General features: G+C 64.8%; 2 protein-coding genes across 2 annotated transcripts; one reads left to right on the plus strand and one right to left on the minus strand.

The window, feature by feature from the left end:
• Positions 1-963: 963 nt before the first annotated feature.
• Positions 964-8069, minus strand: LOC135974862 (vacuolar protein sorting-associated protein 52 homolog). The gene is made up of 13 exons (XM_065563932.1): positions 7728-8069; positions 5942-6026; positions 5656-5708; positions 5497-5572; positions 5143-5210; positions 4762-4937; positions 3595-3745; positions 3201-3301; positions 2740-2872; positions 2396-2453; positions 2098-2231; positions 1666-1821; positions 964-1086 (listed from the first exon to the last, which is right to left on the minus strand). The coding sequence occupies exons 1-13, from the start codon at positions 7794-7796 to the stop codon at positions 964-966; spliced, it is 1383 nt and encodes a 460-aa protein (XP_065420004.1). The 5' UTR covers positions 7797-8069.
• Positions 8070-8155: 86 nt separating this feature from the next.
• Positions 8156-11666, plus strand: LOC101948948 (small ribosomal subunit protein uS13). The gene is made up of 6 exons (XM_005313167.4): positions 8156-8295; positions 9043-9141; positions 9882-9968; positions 10306-10407; positions 11102-11193; positions 11553-11666. The coding sequence occupies exons 1-6, from the start codon at positions 8293-8295 to the stop codon at positions 11626-11628; spliced, it is 459 nt and encodes a 152-aa protein (XP_005313224.1). The 5' UTR covers positions 8156-8292; the 3' UTR covers positions 11629-11666.
• The last annotated feature ends 1141 nt before the right edge of the window (positions 11667-12807 follow it).

The following is a 12807-nucleotide window of genomic DNA, read 5'->3' on the forward strand; positions in this document are numbered from 1 at the left end:
TTCCCCTGGTACCCATAGCCCTCTGGCAGCATAGGGCCCACCCTGGTATCCACTGCACCCCCCATTGTGCTGTGTCCCCCCCCAGCAGGGCAGGGCCCCCCGTACCTGCAGCTGCCCCAGCAGCGTGTGGGTTCGCTCGTTGGGGAAGGTCTGGTTGATGCTGACAATGGCAGAGGAGAACTCCGCATAGCGCCGCGTGATCTGGGAGGATACAGGGGGTGTGTGTGAGGGCACAGCAGGGTTCCCAGGGACCCCCAGACACTGCTCCCCTGGAGTTCCCTGACCTCCACCCGACACCTCAACCCCCCCAAACTACTCACCCTGCCCTAGGCCAGCCCCCCCACTCCTCCGACAGCCCTAGCCCCCCTCGCCCCATATGAGCGCCCACTAACTCCCCACACCCTGCAAAGCCCCCCCCCCAACACTACCCCCCCTTCCCAGGGTGAGCCCCACCCCCATCCCCCCCTCCCCCCAGCGCCCCTCCCCCCTACGTAGTGGGGGCGCGTGTCCAGGAAGCCCAGTTTCTGGGGGGTCCGTGTTCTGGATGCTCTGGATGTTCAGCTCCAGGATGTACTCGAACCGTGGCCACAGGATCTCCAGCAGCGTGTCCCAGTACCTGGGGGGAGCCGGAGGCCTGGGTTCTCTCCTGGCTCTGGGCGGGCAGTGGGGGCCCAGTGGTCAGAGCAGGGGGCTGGGAGCTGGGACTCCTGGGTTCTAGCCCCAGCTCTGGGAGGGGAGTGGGGTCTAGTGGGATGGGGGGGGGGGCTCTCCCAGCCCCAGATGGGCTGTGGGGCCCAGCAGCAGAGCGGGGGGCTGGAAGCCAGGACTCCGGGTCTCTCCCAGCGCCGGGCGGGGCTGTGGGGCCCAGCAGTCAGACCAGGGGGCTGGGAGCTGGGACTCCGGGGGGCTCTCCCAGCCCCAGACGGGCTGTGGGGACCAGCGGCAGAGCGGGGGGTCCCACACTCACTTGTCGATGGCGGGGACGTTGCGCTTGGCCGTGATGGCTCGGAAGCGCAGGACGATGTGGATGCAGAGGAAGACAGCGATGCTGTCGTAGCAGTCGCACACGTACGCGTCCATGTGTTTCTGGGGGGCACACACACGGGGTTAAAGGGGCAGAGAGCCTCCAGCAGCCGCCCCCTCCCCGCAGCAACACCCCAGCATCTCCGCCCCCCGGGCTTGACCTCCACCGAGCCCCCCCCTCCCCCAGGCTCACCAGGAACATGGCCAGCGTCTTGCCCATCTCCGCCCCCCCTGGCCTGCCCCCCGCCGAGCCCTCCCCGCAGCAACACCCCAGCATCTCCGCCCCCCGGGCCTGGCCCCCACCGAGCCCCCCCCTCCCCCAGGCTCACCAGGAACATGGCCAGCGTCTTGCCCATCTCCGCCCCCCCCGGCCTCCCTCCCGCTGAGCCCCCCCTCCCCCAGGCTCACCAGGAACATGGCCAGCGTCTTGCCCATCTCCGCCCCCCCGGCCTGCCTCCCGCTGAGCCCCCCCTCCCCTACGCTCACCAGGAACATGGCCAGCGTCTTGCCCATCTCCGCCCCCCCGGCCCGCCCCCCGCCGAGCCCCCCCTCCCCTAGGCTCACCAGGAACATGGCCAGCGCCTTGCCCATCTCCACCCCACCGGCCTGCCCCCCGCCGAGCCCCCCCTCCCCCAGGCTCACCAGGAACATGGCCAGCGTCTTGCCCATGACCGCGTTGAAGAGCTCCTGGGCGCTGGGCCCCGTCACCAGGAAGAAGTCACAGAGGAAGAGATACTCGCGACAGCTGTTGTCCAGCAGGGCGTAGTGCTGGCTGCGGAACAGCGACTCGAAGGGGTACTGCCGGGGGGGGGGGGAGCGGCGTGTTAGCCGGGGGGGGATGGACACAGCCCCCCCCCCCCCCCCCCGGCTGCAGGACAGCGACTCGAAGGGGTACTGCTGGGGGGGGGGAGGGGAGGGACACACACCCAGCCCCGCCCCCAACCTGCTTCCCCAGTGACCCCCCTAATCCACTGGCCCTAAGAGGTCACAGCCTTCCGCCCCTCCCCCCCAGCCAGGTCAAGCCTCCTGTCCCTGTCATCTCCTTCCCCCCCCCCCGAATCCCCACTTGCTCACGCGGACGTCGCTCTTCTGGGCAGCGTGGGGCACAATGATGGGCCCCTCCAGCTCGGCCCCCACGATCACACTGCCCCGGTTCCCCAGCGTGAAGATCGTGTTGCGGTTCTTCAGGGACGGCTTTGAGAAAAACCGTGGGGGGCGGGGGTCAAGGGAAAGAGCAGGGAGATGCTGCCCCCCCCAGCCCCACCCCCCGTCACCTTCCCAGCCAGCCCCCCCACCCTCAGCCCCACACCCTTTCCCTGCCCCGCAGGGTGCCTGGGAATGCGACTGTCCAGGGACAGGGGAGCCAGGATATCTTTCTTGGCCGTGTCCTCCACTCCCATCAGGTCATCCTTCTCTGCCACCTCCTCGTACTGCAGGACAGACAGACAGATGGGGGGGGTCAGTGTGGGGTCCCCAGCCCCTCCCCTCAACACTGACGGACAGACGGGGGTCAGTGTGGGGTTCCCAGCCCCTCCTCCCAGTACTGCAGGACAGACGGGGGGGGCATAGCGTGGGGTTCCCCATCCCGATCCCGTCATTCACATGGGGGGGAACCAGAGCACTCTGTGTGGGAATCCCCACCCCCACACGCCTGCCCCATGAGGCTCCCTACACCACCACCCTGAGGGCTGCCCCGCTCTCCCCGGCTCCCCTCACCTGGATCTTCATGAGGCGGCTGGTGTAGGATTTGAAGTAGGACAGGTAGATCTTGCTCATGGTCTCCACGTACTGCTCCCGCAGCTCCTGTGCCACCGTCCGCTCGTTCCCGAGCAGGAACTGGTAGAAGAACCTGCCAAGGCGCGTCAGTCTGGGGAACTGCCCGCTACTGGAGCGGGGCGTTCTGGGAGAGCCCCATAGCCCCTGCTGCCCACTGGCTAACTTGTAGTGGAGCAGGGCATTCTGGGAGATTCTCGTTGATTGACCCCCCCACCCCATGGCTGACCTGTACTGGAGCAGTGCATTCTGGGGAATCCCCATTAACCTCCCCCCCATGGCTGACCTGTGCTGGAGCAGGGCATTCTGGGAGATTCTCGTTGATTGACCCCACCCCATGGCTGACCTGTACTGGAGCAGGGCATTCTGGGAGATTCTCGTTTACCCCCCACCCCATGGCTGACCTGTACTTGAGCAGGGCATTCTGGGGGATCTGGTAGTTGGTCATGGGTTTGCGGAACGAGTAGATTTTCTGTAGGACGAACTCCCGGATCTTGGTCACAGCCTGCAGAGGGTCGAGGGGGAGTGGATCACGGAGCACAGGGCAGGCTGAGCCCACGCGGACACCCTCCCCTTCCCCCCAGCGCCTCCCCACCCCCTACAGCTCCACACCCCCCACACCTCCATCCCGCAACACCCCTGTGACCAGCAGGGCCACCCCATGTGCACAGAGATTCCCCAGGGGGGCTGACGCAGCCTGACCAGTGACCCCTGACCGCTGGGGCCTGGGGGAGACGGAGCCCAGCTGGCCTGGCTCTGGGGGAGGGGCCGAGCCTGGACTCCCTGGGCGGGGCTCACCTTGACCTTCAGGCGGTCCAGCACGTGGTGCACATCGGTGCAGGCCATGGTCTCGCGGAAGGCCTGCTCCTTCACGTAGTTCATCTTGTTGTTCAGCTCATGCAGCTGCTCCAGGAAGTCCTGCTCGGTCACCGGGGCCTCCAGGATGGTGCTGGGGGGGCAGGGACAAAGGCATCCCAGGGTCACACCTCACAGCCTGCGCATCCAGCCCAGAGGTGGTGGCCAGCACCCCAAACTCCCCTACCCACCAGCACCTTCCTCCACCTCTCTGCAGCCTGTCCCCACATGGTGCCCTCCTCACACCTCCCATCCCCCTGCCTGGCAGCAGGCCCTCAGCTCAGCCCAGCCCCCCACCTGATCATGGTGGCCAGCCCCCAGCCTGTCCCCCCATAGTGCCCTCCTCACATCTCCCATCCCCCTGCCTGGCAGCAGGCCCTCAGCTCAGCCCAGCCCCCTACCTGATCATGGCGGCCGGCCCCCAGCCCAGCCCCCCACCTTACCATTGCAGTCGGCCCCCAACCTGATCATGGCAGCCAACCCCCAGCCCAGCCCCCTACCTGACCATGGCAGCCAGCCCCCAGCCCAGCCCCCTACCTGACCATGGCAGCCAGCCCTCAGCCCAGCCCCCTACCTGACCATGGCAGCCAGCCCTCAGCCCAGCCCCCCACCTGACCATGGCAGCCAGCCCCCGGCCCAGCCCCCCACCTGACCATGGCGGGCGGCCCCCAGCCTAGCCCCCCACCTGATCATGGCGGCCGGCCCCCAGCCTAGCCCCCCACCTGATCATGGCGGCCAGCCCCCAGCCCAGCCCCCCACCTGATCATGGCGGCCAGCCCCCAGCCCAGCCCCCCACCTGATCATGGCGGCCAGCCCCGAACCTGTCCCCCCATGGTGCCTTCCCCACACCTCCCATCCCCCTGCCTGGCAGCCAGCCCAGCCCCCCACCTGACCATGGCAGCCAGCCCCCAGCCCAGCCCCCCACCTGACCATGGCAGCCAGCCCCCGGCCCAGCCCCCCACCTGACCATGGCGGCCAGCCCCCGGCCCAGCCCCCCACCTGACCATGGCGGCCAGCCCCCGGCCCAGCCCCCCACCTGACCATGGCGGCCAGCCCCCGGCCCAGCCCCACACCTGATCATGGCGGCCGGCCCCCGGCCCAGCCCCACACCTGATCATGGCGGCCGGCACCACAAGCTCGTCCACCAGCTGGCTGAGCTGGCTACGCACGGCCTGGCGGTTCTTGAGCCGCAGGTTCATGGCCACCGACTGCTCCTGTAGCGTCTGGATCTCGCAGCTGATGCTGCTTAGGTCACACTGGAAGGAGCTCAGCATCTGCTCCATGCGCTGCGGGGGAGGAGGGAGACAGGGGGGGATGACACCAGTCAGAGACATGGACTGCAGACAGTGCTCTGGGGAGAGTTTGGGGGCATCAGGAGGTTGTGGGGGGCCCCATGGGGTTCCAGGTCTCACCTCCAGGATGGTAACCCAGGCAGTGACCTAAGGGTGGGGGGCTGGAGGGGTGGGGGCCCCACGGGGTTCAGAGGCTCACCTCCAGGATGGCGTCACAGGCGGTGATCTGGTTGTGCAGGGAGGTGATGTTCTTGCTCTCCTTGATGTCTGCAGGGCAGGCAGGCTGCTAAGGAAATGGGCATGGGGGGCCCAGCCAGCCAGGCAATGGGGGGAATGCTTGGGAGAGGCCCTGGGAGGGGCCACTTTCCTCTTTCTCCTGGGGAGGGGTTTGGCCCTTGACACCCCCTCTGCCAGTGTGGAGGGAGACACCCCAGGGTATGAAGCAGTACAGCCAGGGTGCAAGGACCTCCCCGCGTCTGCCCCCTCCCCCCGTCTGCCCCCTCCCCCCACCCACACTGTGTGGGCTTTCGGGGGACTCCGCGGGGCAGGATACAGTCCCGGATGGAGGCGTGCTCAATGTGCTGCAGCTCCAGTTCCACCTGCTTGGAGTACTGCCGCAGATCCACACCCTGGAGAGAGAGGGGAGAGTCACCTGGGCAGGGGGGGCTCCGCTGGGCCCTGCCCCAGGAGAGGGAGGAGGGGGACAACTTACTGTCTTCAGCGCCTCCTGAACCAGGGAGTCCTCCAGGTTGGCTTGGATGTGAACTGGGGGAGGGGAGACCGGGTCAGTTCCCATAACAGTGGTCCCCCAAACCCACCTCCCCACAGTACCCCCACCCCACAGTGCTCCCCCACCTGCCTACATCCACCCAAACTACTCCTGGCCTCCTCCACCTCACGGCCTTCCCCCCACTTTCCCAGATCACTGTCTGCCCCCCACTGGTTGCTGTGCAGGGGTAAGCCCCCCCCCCCCCCCACACACACACACATACACTTACTGTCCACTTCATCCAGGATGAACTCATCTGAGGTGAGGTCCAGGTCCCCCAAGTTCAGCTGCAGCGACTGCTCCTCTCCACGGCCCTAGGGAGTGCAGGTCAGGCTGTTACGGGGGGCTGCGGGAGAGCAGTGAGCTCCAGCAGGCTCTGGGGAAGGGGTCTTGGAGGTACACCCAGTGACCAGGCTAGGCAGGCTAGAGGCTGGGGGGTATAAGTGCTATAGAGGTTCAGGGACTAGAACTCAAGGTTACGGGGGGTGGGCTAGGAACAGAGGGACAAGTGGGGGTCAAGGAGGGAGCACAGAACGTAGGGAGCACAGAACGTAGGGCTCACTGCAGAGATCAAAGACTATGGGGACATGGAATAGGAGTTGGAAGCGATGGGGTGTGGGGCACAAAAAGGGGCCAGTGGGGTTCTGTCACCCATGAAACAGGAGGCCCCAGGATCATGGGGGGCAGTGTGGGGTCAAAGATGGCAGTTGAGGATGGATTCAGGGGATATGTACCAAGGGTGGATGGATGGGGATAGGAGATCTGAGGTTGGGGGGGCGGGGTCAGGGCACCGCAGGGGGTGAAAGATCTTGGCTAACACATGGAGACAGAGGATAAATAGCACTCGTGAGGGGCAGTGCCTAAGTTCCCTGTAAGCTGTGCAGCCACACAGCAGCCTATTTAGCGCCGCGCAGGTGCTCAGGGAACCCACCTGGGGACCTACTGCGGCTGGGGCGGCCCTCCCCCGGCCCCAACTCTGCCGCAGCCCGGACCTGCTGCGGCACCCCTCCCCCAGCCCGAACCCAGCCGCGGCTCAGACCTGCTGGGGCCGGGGCACTTATCTTGCGGCCCCAACCCCAGAGCTGCCATGGTGGGGAGAGGTGCCTCTCCCCCATCAGCCCAGGTGCTGCTGTGTGGAGAGAGCTGGGGGGAGTCCTCTCTCCCCACCATAGCCCTGGGGCAGCCTGCACCCCAAAACCCTCATCCACGGCCCCACACCACAGCCCCAGCCAGAGTCCTCACCCCCCCACACTCCAAACCCCTCGGCCCCACCCCCACCACATGAATTTTGTTATGTGCGCCAATATGAAGGTGATGTGTCACACGTCACCTCCATATTGGGGCACATAACAAAATTCATTCCGCACATGGGTGGGAAAATGAGAGGGACACTGATCAGCGCGCAGCGAGGGTCGCTAACGTCACACGGTGTTTAAGAAGTTCAGGACGTTGCATGACGGAGGCCCGGCCACCAGGTGCTGCAGCCCCACGCGCCAGGCCAGCAACCCCATGCGCCAGCTGAGACACAGGACGGACGCCACCGGGTCCGGATGGGAGGGGCAACGTGGGGCCCTTGCCCTGAGTCGGGGGGGGGGGGGGGTGCAGAGAGAGGGAACAGAGCGGGGGAGGGGCAGAGGTCGGGGCATGGGGGGAGAAGATTCAGGGTGGGGTCAGAGATTACAAGGATCAGGGGTCACATGAACAGGCATGGGGGGTGACAGAGTGGGATTGGGTCATGTTGGGGTCAGGGTGAGGCAAGCAAGGGCCTGGGGTCACTGGGGTCAGGGTCAAAGGTCGCAGAACCTTCAGGCTCCCACATTTCACACAACAGTTAACGGGGTCACATGCAAACCCTTCCCAGACCCAGAACCGCCCCTCAGCACGCGGGGGGGGGGGTAGATGACAAGTGGGGGCCAATTTGGGCAGCAGGGGGCGATTCCCCATTACGGGCCTATTTTGAACGGGACCGGAAGTGGGGTGCCTGGGGACCGGAAGTAGGGCTGGGGGAACCTCACCATGCCCTCCTCTTCTTCCATCTCAGTCGCCCGCAGTCCTAGCTCCTCTTCGGGCCTAAACGCCGCCATTATCCCCGCTCCGCTCCTTCTTTCGCTCCCGCCGCATCCGGGCTTCCAAGGCTCACTTCCGGCCGTGCGCCTTTAAAAAACTACAACTCCCATGATGCACCGGGTGGGCGGGGGTCTACCGGAAATGGGGTAACAAAGCCCCCTTTAGGGAACGTGAGGGGGTGACTGGCATGAAAATGCCCCCCGGAGTCGAAGGGGGTCAGTCCCTATCCAATAGGGGGGATTTATTCCCATAGGAACCTTCTGTCATGGGGCAGGTTTCATACCCGGACCGCACATATTGTTGCCCACCCCGGTAGCGGTGTCCCTAGTGGAACTCTGCGGGAGGATGACCGGAAAGACTCCGGGGAGAAGCGGAAGTCTGTCTGCTCTGCCGGAAGGTGAACTGCCCTGACCGGAAGTTTATCTGCCTGTAGGGGGAGTGTCTATAAGAGGCAGCGCGTCACTTCCTCTCTCTCTTCCGGACGGGGTGAGACTAGAGCGCGGAGTAGCCGCCATGGTGAGAGCGGGGGGGGGGGGGGGGGGCGGAATCTGGGTTCATCCGCCCCGGGGAGGGGGGCAGCGGGGCCGGCGGGGGCTTGTCCGAGAGGGCGGAGCCGGGGCTTTACGGGGCGCCCCCCATTTCCCGCTGGGGGCTCCCTGGGGAGCCGATAGGGGGCAGGAAGGGGCCTGGGGGGAGCAGCTGCGATCAGACCGGGGAGGGGGAGAGGGGTCTATCCGCCCCCAGCAGGGGGCAGCGGGGCCGCCAGCCCACCCTGGGAAGGATGGAAGCGGGGCTTTGCGGGGAGAGGAGTAGGCGGCTCCTGGGGAACTGGCCCGGCGGCGGGGGGAGGCTGGGACATGCTGGCTGCTGGGGGGTAGGAGGGGGTTGCTGGGGGGGGCGCGGGGAGGCTGGGACGTGCTGGGGGGTAGGAGGGGTTGCTGGGGGGGGCGCGGGGAGGCTGGCTGGCTGCTGGGGGGTAGGAGGGGGTTGCTGGGGGGGGGGGCGCGGGGAGGCTGGCTGGCTGCTGGGGGGGATTTGGGGGCTTCGGGGGACTTGCACTGGATCCAAGGCTGGTATGTGTGGGGGGGGGGGGGGGGGGCTGGCCGCTATATGTAACAACCAGGTCTTGGGGGGTGCTGCATCCTGGAGGAGAGGGTTGGGGCTGACCCCTGCCTTGTGGGGAGTGTGTCCCCAGTGGGGGGGCATTGATAGGGGACAGGTCTCCTGTGCTGACACACACACCCCTGCTCCTTTTCTCCGCAGTCTCTTGTGATCCCTGAGAAATTCCAGCACATCCTGCGAGTGCTCAACACCAACATAGATGGGCGACGGAAAATCGCCTTTGCCATCACCGCTATCAAGGTGAGGGGGCTGTGGGGTGTATTCCCCCCCCCCCCCCCCCTCCAATGGGGCATGGCTGGGTGTCCCTGCCGTCAGCCCTGGGATTTCTGTACCAGAGAGAGAACGTCAAAAACATCCCAGTGCCTCTGTGTGCATCCATGGGGCGCCCTCCCTGGGGAGATGGGGTGCTGGTGTGGGTGCCCCATCTAGGACTTAGGGGTCAGGGCTGACCCTGTGTGGTGGAGCGGGCAGGCCGGCGGAAGGAGAGGTGCTGCACAGCTGGGATGGAGAAGGGGGTCAGGCTCCCAAAGGTTCTCACACGTGCAGTTAGCCTGGGGAACTCCCTGTCACAAGGTCTCACTGAGAGGGGTGCGGGTGTAACCCACGCACCTCCGGGGTGTGGTGTCTGTCCCATCTAGTGGCACCGAGACCACTCAGAGAGCGAGATTAACGAGTCTACAGCCGTGGCTAACAGCCCAGTGGCGTTTAGCTCATGCAGTAGAGGCCCCAGGTTCGATCCCGCGGTTTGTCTGTCTTACATGGGCAAGGGTGGGGGGTATATGGAGACATGTATGGGGGGGGGTGTTAAAGCTGGGCTGTACCATGGGTGTCTCTTGAAGCAGGTTCTTCTGTCCTGGGGGCGGGGGGGGGGGGTGGTCTTGCTCTCAGCATCAGAGACTGAGCTTCCCGGGAACTTTATGTGGTGGGGGGGTACTGAGTCCCCGCCCTGCGGCTTTCTTAATGTTTCTTCCCCCTTCCAGGGTGTGGGTCGGCGCTACGCCCATGTGGTGCTGAGGAAAGCGGACATTGACCTGACCAAGAGGGCTGGGGAGCTGACAGAGGATGAGGTGAGCAAGCGGGGAGGGCAGGGGTGGTCTCTCTGGGACCATGGGGGGTGGCAGTTGTCTCAGATGGGGTGGGGGGTCTAAGGGAAGCTGGGGTCCCTGGGATGAAGCTGGTATGGCTCTCACTTGGGGACCTGGGTGGCGGGGGCTGAGGCTTGGGGTGTATCTGGGAGCCAGCTGAGGGGTGTCTGTGGTGGGGGTGGGTTTCTTGTGGTATCTAGGTGGAGGTTGGCGTCGAGCGTGGGAATGTCTCGGAGGGGGGATGTCTGGGGTGAAGGAGGGAGGTTTCTCTGGGGTGAGGGGAGCCCCCTGCCTGACCTCATCTCTGTGCCCCCCACAGGTGGAGCGTGTCATCACTATCATGCAGAACCCCCGGCAGTACAAGATCCCCGACTGGTTCCTCAACAGGCAGAAGGACGTCAAAGATGGCAAATACAGCCAGGTGAGAGCGGGGTGCAGAGCCCATCGCTGGGTGTGTGTTTCGGGGGGCTCTGATGTTCAGAGCAGTGTGGGGCTGGGCTCGTTCCTCCCCGCACTGCAGGGGCTGCTCTGGGGTCCCATAGGCAGCAGGGGACTTTGTCACCCCAATGCGTTGGGGGGGCACCAGCCCATTGGCTGTCACTGCAGAGTTAACAAGAATCCTGTTCCAGCATGCATGCCCTCTGCACTCAAGAGGGGCGGATCGGGGGCTTCTGGCCTCCCTGACTCCGGTCGTGAGGATGAGGGGAGACGCCATGGAATTGAAAGGGGACAAGTTCAAACCTGCTACAAGGAAAGACTTTTTCATATGTGCCCTGTACTTAGCCTGTGGAACTCACTGCCACAGGATGTCGCTGAGCCAGGTTCACAGAGGGACTGGCTGTTTCTGTGGCTCACAGACTATCCAGGGCTGGACCAGTTCATGCTGACAACGGGCAGGGATCTCAAACCTCGTGCTGCAGGGCCTGAGCCGATCTCTGACGATCCCAGATCAGGACGAGCCCTGACTTGGGGTAGATTGTCCCACAGCTGCTCCTGTGGGGGCTCTGCCCCAGCTGGCGCTGGCCCCTATTGCAGAGGGAAGCTGGGCTGGGTGTCTCTGAGCCAGTCCAGCTGTGCCTGACCTCCCCTCCCCTCCCCCATGTCTCTCACCTCAGGTTCTGGCCAACGGGCTGGACAACAAACTGCGTGAGGACCTGGAGCGGCTAAAGAAAATCCGGGCGCATCGGGGCCTGCGCCACTTCTGGGGGTACGAGAGGAGCGAGAGCTGTGGGAGGGGTGAATGGTGGGGCCTAATGAACAGGGGGTGTCTTTTGCCTACTCCCTGGGAGATGGGGGGGGGGATTCCCTTCATCCTTTGCTGTGCAGTGGGGACAGGTGGGTGAAGATAAAGGGGGTCATTGGGCTGGATAAGGGGAGGGGGAACTGGGCGCAGAGCCTTTGCATGTGGGTGTAGCAGGGGATTATGGGACGATGCAGAGCTGGGGGTGCAGGGCCATAGGGAGTTGGCTGGAGGGTGGTTTCAGAGTTGGGGGGCAGGTCTGGAACCGGGGAGCAGCAGTAGGGCGGGCCGGGGTCTGGTCCCACCTCACTCCCCTCTCTCCCCAGGCTGCGCGTGCGGGGCCAGCACACCAAGACGACCGGGCGCCGGGGCAGAACCGTCGGTGTGTCCAAGAAGAAGTAGTGTCTGCCCTGTGTTTGCAATAAAGTGCTGTTCTCAGAGCTGCCTCCTCGCTCTGTGTGTGGGGGGGGGGATCTTTGCGACTAGGGATCGACCCCCAATGGGGAGAGATTAGGGGGTTGTCATCGCCTCAGTGGAAGGGCAATGGGGAGGAGTAAACTTGGGCCCAGGGCCCAGCTGGGCAATCATCATTCTGGCCTGGGCCCCAAAGATTCTGTAGGGTGGAGGGGGTTGGTGTGGGGCTGGGTCTCAGGGGGCCCTTTCCCCTTGTGAACAGGGTAAGGGTGGTCAGTGCAGGCCCCAGCGGTTTTGGGGCAGCAGTGCGGGGTTCCATTCTGCATCCTGCTCTACCCCCAATTGGGGGAGGGGTACAGGAGGCTTCTTTGTGGCCTGTGTGCAGTGCTTCAGACCCTGCACCTCACCCCACCCATAGCTGTGCCCCTCCAGGGCTCCCTGCATAAACAGCCCCCATGCCCCACCTCGGGCAGCTGCAGGTGAGGTGGGTCCCTGCGTCCAAATTAGGGGCGTGGGAACATGCCATGGGGGACTGTCCTGGGACAAGGGGGCTCTGAAAAAGATGTGGGGGTCATGGTGGATAATCAGCTGCACATGGGTTGCCCGTGTGATGCTGCCCAGAAGCGCTCACGGGATGCCGAGATGCAGAAAGGGAGTTGTGAACAGAGAGGTTATTTTCCCTCCGGAGGGGGCCCTGGCACAGCTGTGGCTGGAAGGGGGTGTCCAGTTCTGCCGCCTGCAATTCCAGAAGGCTGTTGATAAGCTGGAGGAGTCAGAGAAGAGCCGTGAGAACGAAGAGAGGAAGGAAAAAGGCCGTCCAGTGCTAGGCTCCGGGAGGTCAATGGTGGGGTTTTAAATGAGGATTGGCTGCTTCTCTAAAACGAATTCTGTGCTAGAGGTTATGGTGGGGCCGGTCGCTGCCGTGGGGTCAGACTAGATAGGCACAAATATCCCTTTTGGCCTTGGAATCTGTGAAACCTGCCCCTCCCCAGAGGTGGCTGCATCCCTGTGCCCCTGGTGAGTTCCCCCCTATCACGTGGGCTGTGCTGAATTCACTGGCCTCCCTGCTCATGGGTCTGTATGGGATAGTTTAGGCCTGTGCCCTCATCCAACATGGCCGCCGCTTGACTTCGCCCTTTCGTCCAGCCCCCCGTCTCAGCGGCCGGA

This window comes from Chrysemys picta, chromosome 12, assembly GCF_011386835.1.
Source record: "Chrysemys picta bellii isolate R12L10 chromosome 12, ASM1138683v2, whole genome shotgun sequence".
Classification (NCBI taxonomy): domain Eukaryota; kingdom Metazoa; phylum Chordata; order Testudines; family Emydidae; genus Chrysemys; species Chrysemys picta.